The 13450-nt window shown below is 40.0% G+C and overlaps 1 protein-coding gene across 1 annotated transcript in view; it reads left to right on the forward strand.

Moving 5' to 3' along the window:
- Positions 1-13450, forward strand: part of PLB1 (phospholipase B1) — a 79896-nt gene that overhangs the window by 16852 nt on the left and 49594 nt on the right. The window contains exons 10-17 of the mRNA XM_088524311.1: positions 1124-1205; positions 1877-1981; positions 3509-3601; positions 8997-9065; positions 9901-9978; positions 11179-11245; positions 12225-12283; positions 13291-13364. Of these exons, the coding sequence (XP_088380437.1) occupies positions 1124-1205; positions 1877-1981; positions 3509-3601; positions 8997-9065; positions 9901-9978; positions 11179-11245; positions 12225-12283; positions 13291-13364 (627 nt within the window). The remainder of the gene's footprint in view (positions 1-1123; positions 1206-1876; positions 1982-3508; positions 3602-8996; positions 9066-9900; positions 9979-11178; positions 11246-12224; positions 12284-13290; positions 13365-13450) is intronic.

Raw genomic sequence — 13450 nt, forward strand, 5'->3', positions numbered from 1 at the left:
GGGGAGAGTCTGGCTGCTGCTTAACCATGTGCTTAACAACAAGTATGAGCAGAGAATCTTTTCTAATCTAAAAGCAATTGCATGGAGCGTTCCAGCAAGCTTATTTACTCCTGCACAGGCACTGAAGTAAGGCAGGTAGATGAGATGTGGGAAGAGGGAATATGGACCTTGCCATATATTGAAATCTTTTTTTTTTTTTTTTTTTTTTTTTATATCTTTTCTTGGGTCATTCTTACATTTCCTTTTCAATTTTAGGTGATCAGCTTTCTCATTATCTATTTCATTATTGTTATCTCATTATTGTGCTCTTGTAGCTGTCTTTGGACAAACTGTTCCACAAGTTTGCACATCTTGCATTTTAGACTATTCAATTACATTTATGGGTTCATCTCAGATAGCAACAATAAAAGCACATTAACAAAAAGCTTCCAGGCTTAGCCAGAGTTCTGTAAAAAGGAGGAAGAGTCTGATCCTGACAGCCCCTTAGCACTTACACCTGCACATGTCACTGGAATTTCCTCAGATTCTGCTCCATCCATGCAACCAAGCGTAGCTTTTCTGAAACCAGGCAAATTTCAAATGCGCTTGGTATTGTTCCTGTCTGCAACTTAACAGAAACTCATATCCTCTCCCATCAGTTGCTGGAGTATGTGATATGCCCTTACAGGTCAAGAACTTGGCTGAAACAGATTAGCTGTTAGTGCATGGCCTGGCTTCTATCCACATTTCTAGATGGAGAGTTGTCACCAAATACTAAGGCAGAAGATATCTGAAGTGTTTGGTTTTCTGATGTGTCTGCAGAAGTAAATGTTTGCAAATCTACTGCAGCAGCTCCTTTAATTTTTGAGTATGCTACTAGCTTGAGAGACCTTGAGCTAACCCAAGTTTGGCACGTTCATCAGCCAAATAGGCATTTAGGCCAAGACGCTGCCCAAAGCACTGGACATGGAATTAAATAGCATTTGGTGATTTTTGTATTGAAAATCTGTGGTCTCCATATATATTTGGCAATGTACGCAACAAATTAGTGTTCAAAAGTGTGCTTGTCAGTGGCTTTATAACAGTACATGTTACAGGCCTAACTTGCAGAAGTTCACAATGTTGTCTTTTTTTTCCTCTGCAGCAATCCAGGCAGGCAGCAGTGCAATTGTTTGGGTGAACATTCTGCTGCTGTAGATAATAACATATTGAGATGGTCTTACCAGGTATGGTGTATTTTGTGTTGTTTGACTGTTGCATTGCGAGAGGTGTGGGTCTGTCTGTTTTCAAGGTAGCCGGAAGTGGGTAGTTACTCTACTGGTACTGACAGCCGTTTTACCACATGTCCACAATAATCTTTACCCCTTTTCTGGCATTGGAAGCATTGGAGAGACTCTGTAGAGATTATTCTGTATATCTGAGTAATTCCATTATCCTTTGTAATTACTAATGATTATATAGCTCTTGGCCACCTATGATTTGTCATATCCCAATGGAGGAGTGACCTATCTAGTACAGTAGCCTGTTGATAGTGGATGTGGATGTCGTATGTTTTAGAAGAAGGAATTTTTCCATATAGCAAGGATGGTTGTGCTGGAATTATGTTAAAAACGACAGGGAGGCAGTAAGCATGAGACTTCATTGCCTTGCCAAACTTGCTGTTCTTCCAAAGAAAATTATAATTCCATGTAGCTTTCTCCTAGCCACGAGCATTTTTCCAATTGTTGCATAAGAAGATTCCCTTAAATTACTCTCTTTGTTCTGGATTACAGGATTTGATTATTGTGGCTTATTATGGATGGGGATAATCTTAGCTGAGTTTAAGCCCTGGTGAATTGCATATATATTACACATTCTCCATAGTAATACCCATCTGATTAAATGGTTATCTTTTCAGGATGCTTGGGAAAAACTTCTGGAGTCTGAGAGGTATGATCAAAGGGATGACTTCACTGTTATTCTTCAGCCTTCTCTCCAAGAAGTAAATCTGCTGCTTAGACTGGTGAGCAAAACCCTGTTGCTCCATATTTTTTTTTCCTAGACTGTGTTTGGTGACACTGTGTGCGATATTCAGCTGTCTCTTTCCTGTCTAGTCTGTGTACAGTGCCAGAAGGCAAGGGTAGTCAGGCATGCAGAACATGCCTCAGGATGAGGAAGAGAGGTCCTGAGAGCAGAGCTCACTGCAAACACTGTCAGTCAGGGATCCTTAATTCTTAAATGTTATGTTCCTGGAAAGCTGAACTCACGCCTTTGCTGTACGTTAGGTCACAAGAGTCTGGAAACTATCAATCAGCTTTGCTAACTTTTTATTATGCCTCTGGTCATTTACTCATTCCTGATTAAACTTGCAGCTCGTGTTTGTAATCAGAAGATTTGACTGTGATTAGTGGAAACTAAGCCAAAAAGATGTAACAAAGTACTTTAAAATAGGTGGTGCGTGGGAGAGAAGTAAAGATTTTTGCAAAACATATTGCAGAGTAGAGTTGCCTCTCTGAAAACCCTTTGAGACTAATGCAGTCTAGGTTCCTGGGAACATGTTTTGCCCAGAATATGTATGTGGTGTGGAGCATCTATGGATTGGGCTGTCTGGGATTTCAGACAGCATTTTGCCACAGATGATTTAAAAGGAAAGTGTCACGGTTGTCTGAGACCCATCAATGGAAATTGAAAATGTGACTTTCTGGAGAATAGTTCACTCAGGTTAAGGGATCAAAATCTGTCAACATCTAACCGTTGGTGATTATAATAAAATGAGCTGGTGGCAGGTCACAGTCCATTCCTTGAGCATCATAACAGCTCGCTGAATTGCTCCTCAGAGCACAGAGTCAGCCTAAAGGAGACTGGGAGAAAGAAATTTCTCTTCCGTATTGGCTGGGATTTGCTGTGTTGCAAAACCTTTCTTTGCTTCTGTGCCTTTGTAAGCTGGGCTTGTTTCGTGGATGACTTGCCTGTCAAACACGTAGTAGACTTAGTTCTTGTGACAATATTGTTTTTAATGGATTGCTCTTACTGCTTCAGATGTCATCTCTTATCATAGCCACAGTATTTACTTCTTTTTTTTTGATACATCTGAAGGCTGCTATGTGCAGTATACTGAATTCTCCAGTCATTTTCTTAAAAGAAACAAGAAAACTTAGACAAATTCATCATGCTCTGATTTTTAATGCCTTTGTCAGCTAGAGAAAGTGCTGTTTATTCCATGTTGTTCATTTGATCGCAACCTGCATATTTCTCTGATCTCCTGCATGTCACTGTTGTAACTGTTTGTTGCTCTGCTCTTCCCACTGTCCCTTCACTGTGGCCTTATAGTGGTAGGTGCAGAGTTGCTTACAAAAACAGTTTTTGTTCTGTCTTGACATTATCAGCAGTAACTAAGGTCAGCAACCAATGAGTTATTGAGAATACCAGAGACAAATCCTTGCAGATATTAATATTGTTTTATGAAATATGGCCCTTAGTGTCATCATGAATATCTCATCTCTTTGTACTCTAAATGTTTTATCATGCTCTAAAATGCTTTCTCTTTCAGGAAAGGGATGGTTTCAATACCATATCAAAGACACAAATGAAAATTCTGGAAGAAGATTATATTTTCATGGCTGTGGGTCTCTGGAACAACATGGTGAGCAGTACTGCACATGCTGTGCTTACTAGCCTTAGTACAGATACCTGTACTAGCCTTAGTACAGATACATCTCCCTGCTAGCCAGGCTCTGAGTAGCAAGGAGGGAAGCAAAAATATAGAAGCAGAGTTGTCCCATAACTTCTCCTTTCTGCTGTGTGGAGATGCTGCTGTGTACTAACAGGAAAAGTCACGATATCTCTTCTGTAGAAATTTCCCAGAGGAAATTAAGATGTTACTGCTTAGTGCATATCGTGGTTCGATGTCCCCTGATACCAGTGTTTTTTAAAGACAACTTTTTAAACTATTATTATTATTTCTGGTTTAGACATTTTCAGAAATTTCCTATGTTTTCCTAATAACCATTTTCTAAAAAGATATTTATGAGAAAAAGCATATGTAATCTTATTTGAATTTTAAAAATCCACAGTGGGAAATGAGGTTAGATTAAAAATAAGACTTTTGTTCTTGCTTTGAAGGCGAGTTATTAATAAGCTTTTCTGAGAGCACCCACTGTTTCTGTGTCTGTGCAGATTATCATGTGTGTGAAGGAAAAAAGGATCTAGTGCAACAGTATTTTAATAAACAGATTTTTAAAATGAATCCATACAGATTAATAGGTTTTTGTTGCTTCTTAAGCTAATTCTTATAATTCTTGGTGCCTTCGTAATTTAAAGACAAGAGAAGTTGGGTTTACAATGAGAGGTTGTGTCTTATTAAACCAAATGACATAGCTAGAAAAATTGCCTTATAAACGGTGTTACCTCTTTCTATAGACCTGCCATTTTAGTTGGGTAGTAGCAGCTAAAGAGTTAAAAATTGATCCTCTGAAACTATAACCTTGGAACGAGCGCGCCACATCTAGTTATCTTGTTCTTTACTGTTGCCCGTAACATTCCTCATAATAATGCCAAAGTTCCCATCTCCTTATTTTACTGTATTGTAAAACAGACGCTATGATAAGATAGATACACGTTGACTCCTTTATCATTATTTGGCCTTACTTTCACCACGCAACTCGCTTCTCTGGTTAAATGAGCAAGCCTGAGACTCAAGTCAGGCTCCTGAATTCTGATTTGAATGTGGCGTCTCTGAATCTTCAAGGTCTCTCAGAAACTGGGCTGTTTGCCTGAGCTGCCCATGTCACAGGGTCACCATCGGTGGTGGTGGTAACTACCTAGGTCACCCAGCTGTTAGCATCACTGAAGCATGATTTGTAAGATGCTTCAAAAAGACAGCATATCTTCCTCAGATACTAACTATTACAAATCTTAAACTTAGAAGCAACTTGCATGAAGTAGAAATGTCCAAATCGGTGTCAAAAATGTTGCTTTACATCTGCTTATCCATGGTAATTTTTTATCAGCAAATTTCTGAAATGATGAGTATATATACTTGTTTATTAGTGCAGAGATATCAATACTTCTAACTGGAGAGGGACTAAAGTACTGTCACTTTACTATCCTACTTTGCTTTTCCAGCAGAAATTCTTTGGGGTCAGCTGAGCCAAATTTATCAGGACTTCTATTTACTTATGTCAATAGATCAACCTAAATTTTCAATAGATCAGCGTGTTTTCTAGGGCTTATCAGCCTGAGCCTGCCCTTCAGCTCTGAGTACTGTCCTTCTCTTTTACCGCTTTCTTCAGCTAGCAGGGCCCATTTTCTTCTAATGGGCTTTATTTTCATAACTCTAGCCTATAGTTCTTTTCTCTCTGTGGCCTCCTGAAGCTCAGCTTTTCTGGTATCGATTTATGTAGCATGTCAGTGCTAGGGATTTTGTGTTCTTTACAAGGAATTATGGTGGTATCCCTTCCCATTCTGAAAATGTTTTATTGCTTCCTCAAAATCCCATCCCTGTAGGAAGGATTTGATTCCTGGAGCTTAACAACTCATACAGGCACATTCAGTTAATTCGACACTGATTTTTCTTGCTCCTTGAATTCTTATGCTTCTTGCAGCAAACTCCTGTCCCTTCTGATGGTGTTGTTTCTTTGCATATTCTGTCATCGGAAGAACCTTCCTTTTCCACTCTGCTTCACCATTTTTTTTCTGCGTGTTTTGCATGAACCCTTTTCTGCCCTGACATTATTTAATCTGCTGGTCTCTGTCCTTCAGTGACCCGTTCTTTGGTGGCTTACCCTGTTGTCACTTTAAAACCCATTTTGTGGAAGCAGGAAGTGAAAGACTTATAAGCCAAATGAAGAGGTGCTTTCAAGCAGCAGCCTGGGTGAGCCGAGGGAAGAGCAAGATGTAGCAAAACGGCATGTTGCTTCTGGTTTGAAAGAGAGGCTGCAGGAATGGTGGAGTTCCCTGGACAACTCTCTCCCACCTCTGTTTTCCTGCTTTCCTGTCTTGTTAGTGGAATTTTCTTAGGAAAGGTGGAGACTGTCAGAAAGGCACCTCCCTGGGGAGCTTCGTTACCTACCTGAGATGGCAATCAGCCCTTGCACAAGAGCACATGATATGAAAGAGACGCTTTTGGTTTACAAAGTGCTGGCAGATTCACTTACCTGGTAAGACACACTGTAGCACAGCTAAGAATAACAGCGATTAATGCTCTCCGGGAGAAAGAAGAAGAAAAAAAAAAGAAAAAAGAGAAGAAAGAAATCACTAGGAAGTGATGTGAGAGCAAGATCACGGCAGATCAAGTCAGGCAGCAAACACAGCAGTGCGAGGAGGTACACACAAACTGCATCCAAAATATCTCCCTCCTCCCACAGGCTGCCAGGCCGTCTTTGTCGGCCGTGCTTGCTCTGAGACTTGGCACCAGCCTCCCGTTTGGAATGATTACCTGCCCATGGACCAAAGGGCAGAACCTTGGAAATCTAGTGGCAATTGACACTGAAATTTGCTCTTCCTGGAAAGAAGCTGGGCTGTCTGAAGTTTTGGCTTAGATATAACTGGATACTGCAGCATTCTTAATAAATTAGGGGCAGTGTGGTTCTTGCAGGGGAAATGCTGCAGGGAGAAGAGTCTGCTACAAGCCATTGAGGAGTTGGGCAATGCTGAGAGGGGTTGGTTTTTTATTTGGGGAACTTTGATGTGACCACAGGGTCTGATTAATTAATTTTGGCAATTCTACAATTTTTTCTCTAGAAATATATCCAGAGGCGAAGCTCCTTTCATGTGCGCAAAAGCTTTAGACAAAGCTGCTTTTTTTTCCTGGGTTGGAAGGTCTTTCATGCAATGGAAAAAAAAATAAATCCCCCAAAACAGCCTGGGTAGGAAATCAACAAGCACCTCCTGCAGCTCCCTCCAGAGGCTGTGTGTGCATCTCTGGGCTCAGGGGTTCACCGCTGCACTGGAGCACTGGGCTAGCACCTGGTCTGTACGGCAAGTGTGGGATGTCAGGGTAAACTTTAGCAGGGCTCAACGCAGAGTCAGTACCTGATTTTCTATGACCAGGATCTTCTGCCTCTGCCCTATGAGAAATGAGCTGCATGCGAGCTGAGAGTGCCTCTGTGTCCTGAGAAAACAGTAGTGTTGAGTGATAGGGGGAGAACTGCCTGCTGGAGAAATCCATTCTCATCACCCAACTTCTAGCAGCATCTACATGTCTGTCTTGCTTGATATTTATCCCCTGCCAGGAAAAAAACACTGTAGTCCCATGTTGGTGGGTTCATTCTGCAGGAAGAAGAAGATTTCCTTTTAAGAATGTCATTAAATAGCAACTCTGTCTTGTGAGGACAGGGAAGTACCATTTCCTGGTGTATCTTTTCTTTAGGGGTTTGTTTTGCAACTCTCACTGACATTACTTTTATTTCTTGCTTTGAAAAAAAGCACAGTCTTAGTTTCTTCAAATACCTCTTTAAAAAAAAATCTAATTTGGTAAACCTCTTCTCTACTTGTCTCTGAATTTTTCCGTTATTTTCATTGATGGAACAACCGAAATAGAATATAATATTCCTGCCCAGAATGTATCAGTGACGTCAAGCTTGTTATTGCCATACTTTGCAGTGCCTTCAATCATGTTTCTTATGTAGTCTGTTTTTCTAGAAGCAGCAGCTGCTGGTGCGAATGGAATAGAGATTCACTGAGAAATCTAAAACAGTGCCCAGATCTTTTGGGTGTGATTGCAATTTAACTGGCACCCAGCAAAGTGCAAGAGCAGATGAAAAGATTCTTCATAGTTTTTACCACTTTGTGTTGTCAGTAGTGAGTTTTGAGTCATTCCATAATTTGTCATTAAGAGCAACCTCCCTCACCTTCTTGTGGGAAGAGAAACAAAGGCCAACAAACATGAATATTATCAATCCTCTGCGCAGGATTGGAGTGCACGTGTTGTCTAATACATATAAAAAAGCAGGTAAACAGCTCTGCAAGTGGAATAAATTAGCAAGCTTTTAGCTAAGTATGCTGCAGTTGCCACAGGATCAGTGTGTATTTTTGAGAGAGACATTTACGCTGTTATATTCTCCATTTCTGGTTTTGTTGCAAAAAGCAGTTTGCAGCAAAGGGGTTACAAAAAGATAATCTTTCCAAGACAGAAAGACAGACTTACTGCATCATGAAATGAAAGTTGTTTTTTGTTTTGTTTTGGTTTCTTGTTGTTTTGGGTTTTTTTTTGCTTTGCTTTTCTCTTTATATTGGAGATTTTGTGCTTTTGGTTTTCCAGGTAAAGAAGTGTGGACTTACCCACACTTTCAAAGTACAAACTGAGTTAAACCTGAATTTTCTGAGGACCTTCAATAAAATTGTTTTTCTTCAAAATTTCAACCTACTAAAAATTGTTCTTTCTCCCCCACAAAGTCCATAACTTTCTTTTATATTTTTATATTAAAACCGCACAGTAAGCAAGGACTCCTAACTACGTCTTTCTCTCTCTGCGTTACTGAGCGTGGCTTTCATGGCCTAGGGGTAGCCAAAAAGTGTGTGACAGAGGAGGTTTAGGACAAGGGGGAGGCTGCCAAGAGTTGTTACCTGCCAGCTTCTTACGCTTGCTTGTACCCAACCAACTAGGGAAGTAAAACTGACCTGTTAATCCCCAAAGAGTTTAAGCTACATGCTGTAAGAGCGTGAAAACTAATTATAGAGATGGTTTAAGCTACTCTAGAGGGTGTCTGTATTTACCGCACTCGAGCTGATAAATAATAACTTGATGGCAAGCAGTCAAATAAGGTGTTATAAAATCACAACCTTAGTAATGTGGATGGTGGCTTTAATGCTGGTGGAGTGACAGTCGGATCATGTGAGAGGCCTTATTTTCACTTCCTTGTTTTGTAGATAAGCATGTGGCAGTTGTGCATAGATTAATACTAATCATAAGCAAAATAAGTTTTAATACGTATGAACCGATGGAAAACTCCAGGCCCTAAAGTCTTTGAATTATTGTTGCTTTCCCTTCTTTCTCTGTGATAAAACATGTAAAATTCTTGCATTTTGTCCTTTCCCAGTTGGAGCCAGTTGGACAGAAGAAGCCTTACAGTTTTACAAAAACGTTTCAAGTTCAGTGTCCATCTCAGGTAAATTTTTTCATCTCTTTGAAATTATTTATTTACTCTTTATAGAACTTTCAAGTTTTCAGATATTGTTGCCTTATTCTGAAGTTTTGCAGTGTGCACTTTCCCACTATTAGAGATTTATTATCACTGAATTTCCCTGACTACTTTATAAAGTAGTATTTCATCTTTTACTTTATAAAGATGAAATTTTAGGAAAACAAACAAAATTTTGACAAGGCTTACTGTGCAAGATTTTGGGAGGGGAGGGCAGAGAAGGAGGGGATTGAAAAAAATGATCAGTTAATCTGAATTAATTAATTGTGAATATCAGGGAAGCATTGTCAGAATTAAAATCATTTTCAGTGATAAAGTCGAGTCCGCGAATTTCATATATTTGGGCTGTGTGTGACTTGACTCTGTCTTCTGTCAGATTTGACTATTTTAGTCCTAGGAGCATTTAGTAGAGTGGTGCTGTCTTCAGATTTAAACATGAGTCTTGAGCTTTTTTGCATCTAAGCACAGACTTCAATAATTTGATAGTGATAAAGCATTACTGGTATCTAAACCTTCACTGAACAACAATTAAAGTAAACAATCAATTACAATATAAGAAACTTATTTATCTGTTTTGTTCAATGTTAGGTTTCAGGCAAGAAGTAGTGCTATTCCCAGGTCTTACCAGTACTTAATCTTTGGGTTTAACTCAGTTTAATTCACTAGCAAAATGTTCATTGAAAAATTATATTTTTATATATATATATATTCCCCTCCCCCAGAAAAACTGTCTAGAAGACTTCAGCGTAAAGCTGAGTGTATTTTTACTACTGTTGATAAAATTACTTTCTTGTTTCTGCAGAAAAATCCATATTTTTTCACATATAAGAATAGTAACTACTCATCTTTACCCGTGTCAAACACCAAAGCAACATCTCAGGTAGAGTAAGCCTGTTTGTTTGATGCTGGCAACAAGAATACAGAGCTCAAACTGCTTATTTGAATGCTTGTAAGTCACTAAATGCATAGTACAGACATGTAACAGCATGCTTTCTTGACGGATTTTGTAGAGTATGAGTCAAGGTAGATGTCTTCAGTCAGCATGAAGTCTTTTCTTTGTGGCTGAGAACCCTTTTTTAATCTTCTGAATAATAATGTTAACTTCCCTGTGATAAGAAGGTAGTGAGAACAGGGCTCTTGAGTCTTGCTGTGCAGGAAGCTAGATCAGATCAGTATGACACCGCTATGTGGGTCTCATTTGATCTATTTTGCTTGTTAGTCAAACAGAAGAATACACTTTTTAGTTTTTCAAGAGATAATTGTAGTTGTTTAGAGATAAAAAGCATGTTTTCTGTCATGAGGTATAAGGAGAATTTGGTGCTACACAGGGGGGTGATACTGCATGAAGATGAAACATTATTGTATTTATGCCCCTAGATATGGTAGGTAGGCTGCATATATGACATTGCACTGGCACTGTACATTTCTTCACTCATTTTGATGTAACTCTCTGTTTAGTTATGATGCAGACCTGCATATGGGGCAACAGTCCCTATTGATCTTATTCTTAATGCTAGCTGTGATGCAAGATGATAAGCAGCACTGTGTTTTGAGGCAGGGAAGAAAGAGATGAACTGGGGCAAGAGCCAAGAGTCTCCACAGGCAAGTTAACCTACCTGCCATGGAGTGGCGTGTCCCTGGGTCTTGTGCCACGTCCACTCACCTGAGCACGTGGAGACTGGAGCCCAGCACTTTCCTGCCAACGAGTCCAGCCTGCCGGTCGCGATTGAGCATGGCGTGTGGAGCAGGCAGACAAGCAGCCTGCTGGCAACGGGGTGGTTTCGTGCTGGTGTCGTCCAGGGGTGCCCATGAAGCTGTTAGCAGAAAGACATGGCCTCAATAAGTACGGGCCTGTGCCAAGTGTCGCAGCTGGGTGTAAGTGGGACAAGGTGTCTGGTGTAACCAGGGCTGCGCTGCTATCACTGTGTGGTTTCACACAGCCTGAGGAAAGGCCAAGTTGGGAGGATGTCTACAAATTACGGGGGAAATCCATTAATCTAATGCTATGAGGCACAAGTGGTTTGTCACAACCGGAGTGTAAAGGGTCTGATACAAAGTCTTGCACTGTCTGTCTTTCCAGGAAGGGAGTTATGGAACAAATATTCCCTGTTTTGGCCATGGTCCCTCTGCTACAGTTCCAACATCAGGTAAAGCATTATGCAACTGTTTTACAGAAACCCTTCAACCGATAATAGAAGGGGAGTAAGGACTGGTTTTGGTCAGGTTTTGTCACCTTTTTTTTTAAACAGTGCATTTTGTTTGTCTATTGTATCTTCAAAATGCTTTTTGAGCAGTGTAAATAATGGTATAGTAGAATTCAAGTCTTCCTTCAAGGACAGTGAAAGCTTATGCAGCTGCATGTTTTATGTATGAGCAAAAATAAATAAATAAATAAATAAATGGACAGTGGAAAAGCCAGAAGGGAGTTGGGTACTTCAGCTGAAGTGTGTGTGGAAGCGATGAAGCTGAGTATGACCCCAGCTCCTGCATTCGGTGATCTCAAAGCACAGTGTGGACCTTCTCAGGCATCAGTGCAATTTGGGATCCCTCAGAGTAGGAGCTCCTGAGGGCTGGTTTCTAGTTCTCTCAGGCAACCTTGTTTATAAATAACATGTCTTTCCATGCTTCCTCTGAAGTGGAGCTTAATTGGCAATGTGATCCTTAATGATCAGTTAAAGATAGCCATGCTGTTGAGGAAAGTATAGAATAGGGACTTGGTACTCCTGTCAGTCAAGCAAAAAAAGCCATGGGGAATCTAGTCTCAGGTGCATTTGTCTTCCTTTAGATAAACTGAAATGGTCTAGAAAATTTCACCCTGCACTGTCACTGCAGCTGTGCCTCCCTTTTAGCTATTTCCACAGCTTAAAACAAACTTGAGTGAATGTAGATATGACAGCGAAATCTCGCTGCACTCCCTATCACTGTAGCTAACGTGCAGCTATGGGACAAAGGGTCATCTCTGTTTTGATGACTGTCAGTATCTGTCACTCTAAGCTGATGCCATCATAAATATTAAAATATAGTTTTTGCAATGCTTTCTGCTTATCCTGAAGAAAAGTTCTGATATGCACCAAAATTTAAAATTTCTTTTCTTTCCTCCCTTACTTATACCATGTTTTTTTTAAGTTCATAATTTGAGACCAGCAGATATTCAGGTGATTGCTGCGCTGGGAGACTCCCTCACAGTAAGTAAAGATCACTCAGTAACTATGATGTAGGCAAGTAATAAAAAAGCAGTTTTGAATATTAACCAGAGAGAGAGTGAATGCGGCCCTATTGGGCCAAACGTGTTCTCATGCATTCTTTTTCCCTGCTCCACCTCGATCAACAGCTAATCAGTTCATGAGTCTGTGTGCACAGTTCCCATGTAAAGATCACCAGGGTGCTGCACAAGAAAAGCTGCAAGATTAGATTTTATAGCAGCAGAAACAGCCTACTAGAGTGAACTTGCAACAGTCGATTTTCGTTATTGATTCTAGGCAGCTCCCCAGGTATTTGCCTTTGAAGCTATTAGCAAGCAGCGTAAATAGAAAGAACAATTTCTGCAGTTAACAGGTATAGCTATATTACCAAAGCCTATAAAACCATGCCCATTTATGTTAACTAAATATTTGAGTCAAATTTGAGTAGATCATCATGTGTACTAAGTGTAACTTATCTAGAGATTTTTTTAGCACTGTTCCTAGGCTATCTATAGTGTTTACTCCTAGACTGGCTGCAATTCTCCAATCAGTGATTGTTTCACTGCTCATATCGTAGTTCTCATTTCTTATGTTTCGTGCTAATTGCTCCATTAAATACTTGTAATCTTTTTTTTTTTTTTTCAAGGAAATTGGGAGTGGGAAGCAGGAAAATCACTGTATTACTTTATGACATTTTTATTATAATAAATTATAAATTCAGAACACTGCTATGTTATTTATTCCTTATGTAAATTTAGAGTTATTTGAACCTTTCAAACTTTCTCAGTGACTTTTCTGCCACTTAATCTACTCAAGAAGTTGATAGAAGAGCACTGGAGCAGAGTTGAAATACCCTCAGGCCTTGATCCTCCTAAGAACAGAAATCTAGTATATTTGTGTAGCTTGCCCTGTTTACATTTCTTTTAATTATTTTTTCTGTGATCAGCTGGAGAGAATAGGTATTGTAGCAAGCCTCATTTTCTGAAGCTGAACTCTTCTTCTGCTTGCAGGCAGGTAATGGGGCAGGATCAAATCGCTATGACGTTCTGGATGTCCTCACTCAGTACCGAGGTCTTTCCTGGAGGTGAGTCCTCAGAATTCCCCCCAACCAGAATCCCTTTGTTTCGGGGAGTGAAAAGTCTCCATTTTCTTGGCTCATGATACGCTTGT

The sequence above is a fragment of the Tinamus guttatus genome, unplaced genomic scaffold, assembly GCF_059628265.1.
Source record: "Tinamus guttatus ecotype Peru unplaced genomic scaffold, ASM5962826v1 Tinamus_guttatus_pri_ptg000208l, whole genome shotgun sequence".
Classification (NCBI taxonomy): Eukaryota; Metazoa; Chordata; class Aves; order Tinamiformes; family Tinamidae; genus Tinamus; species Tinamus guttatus.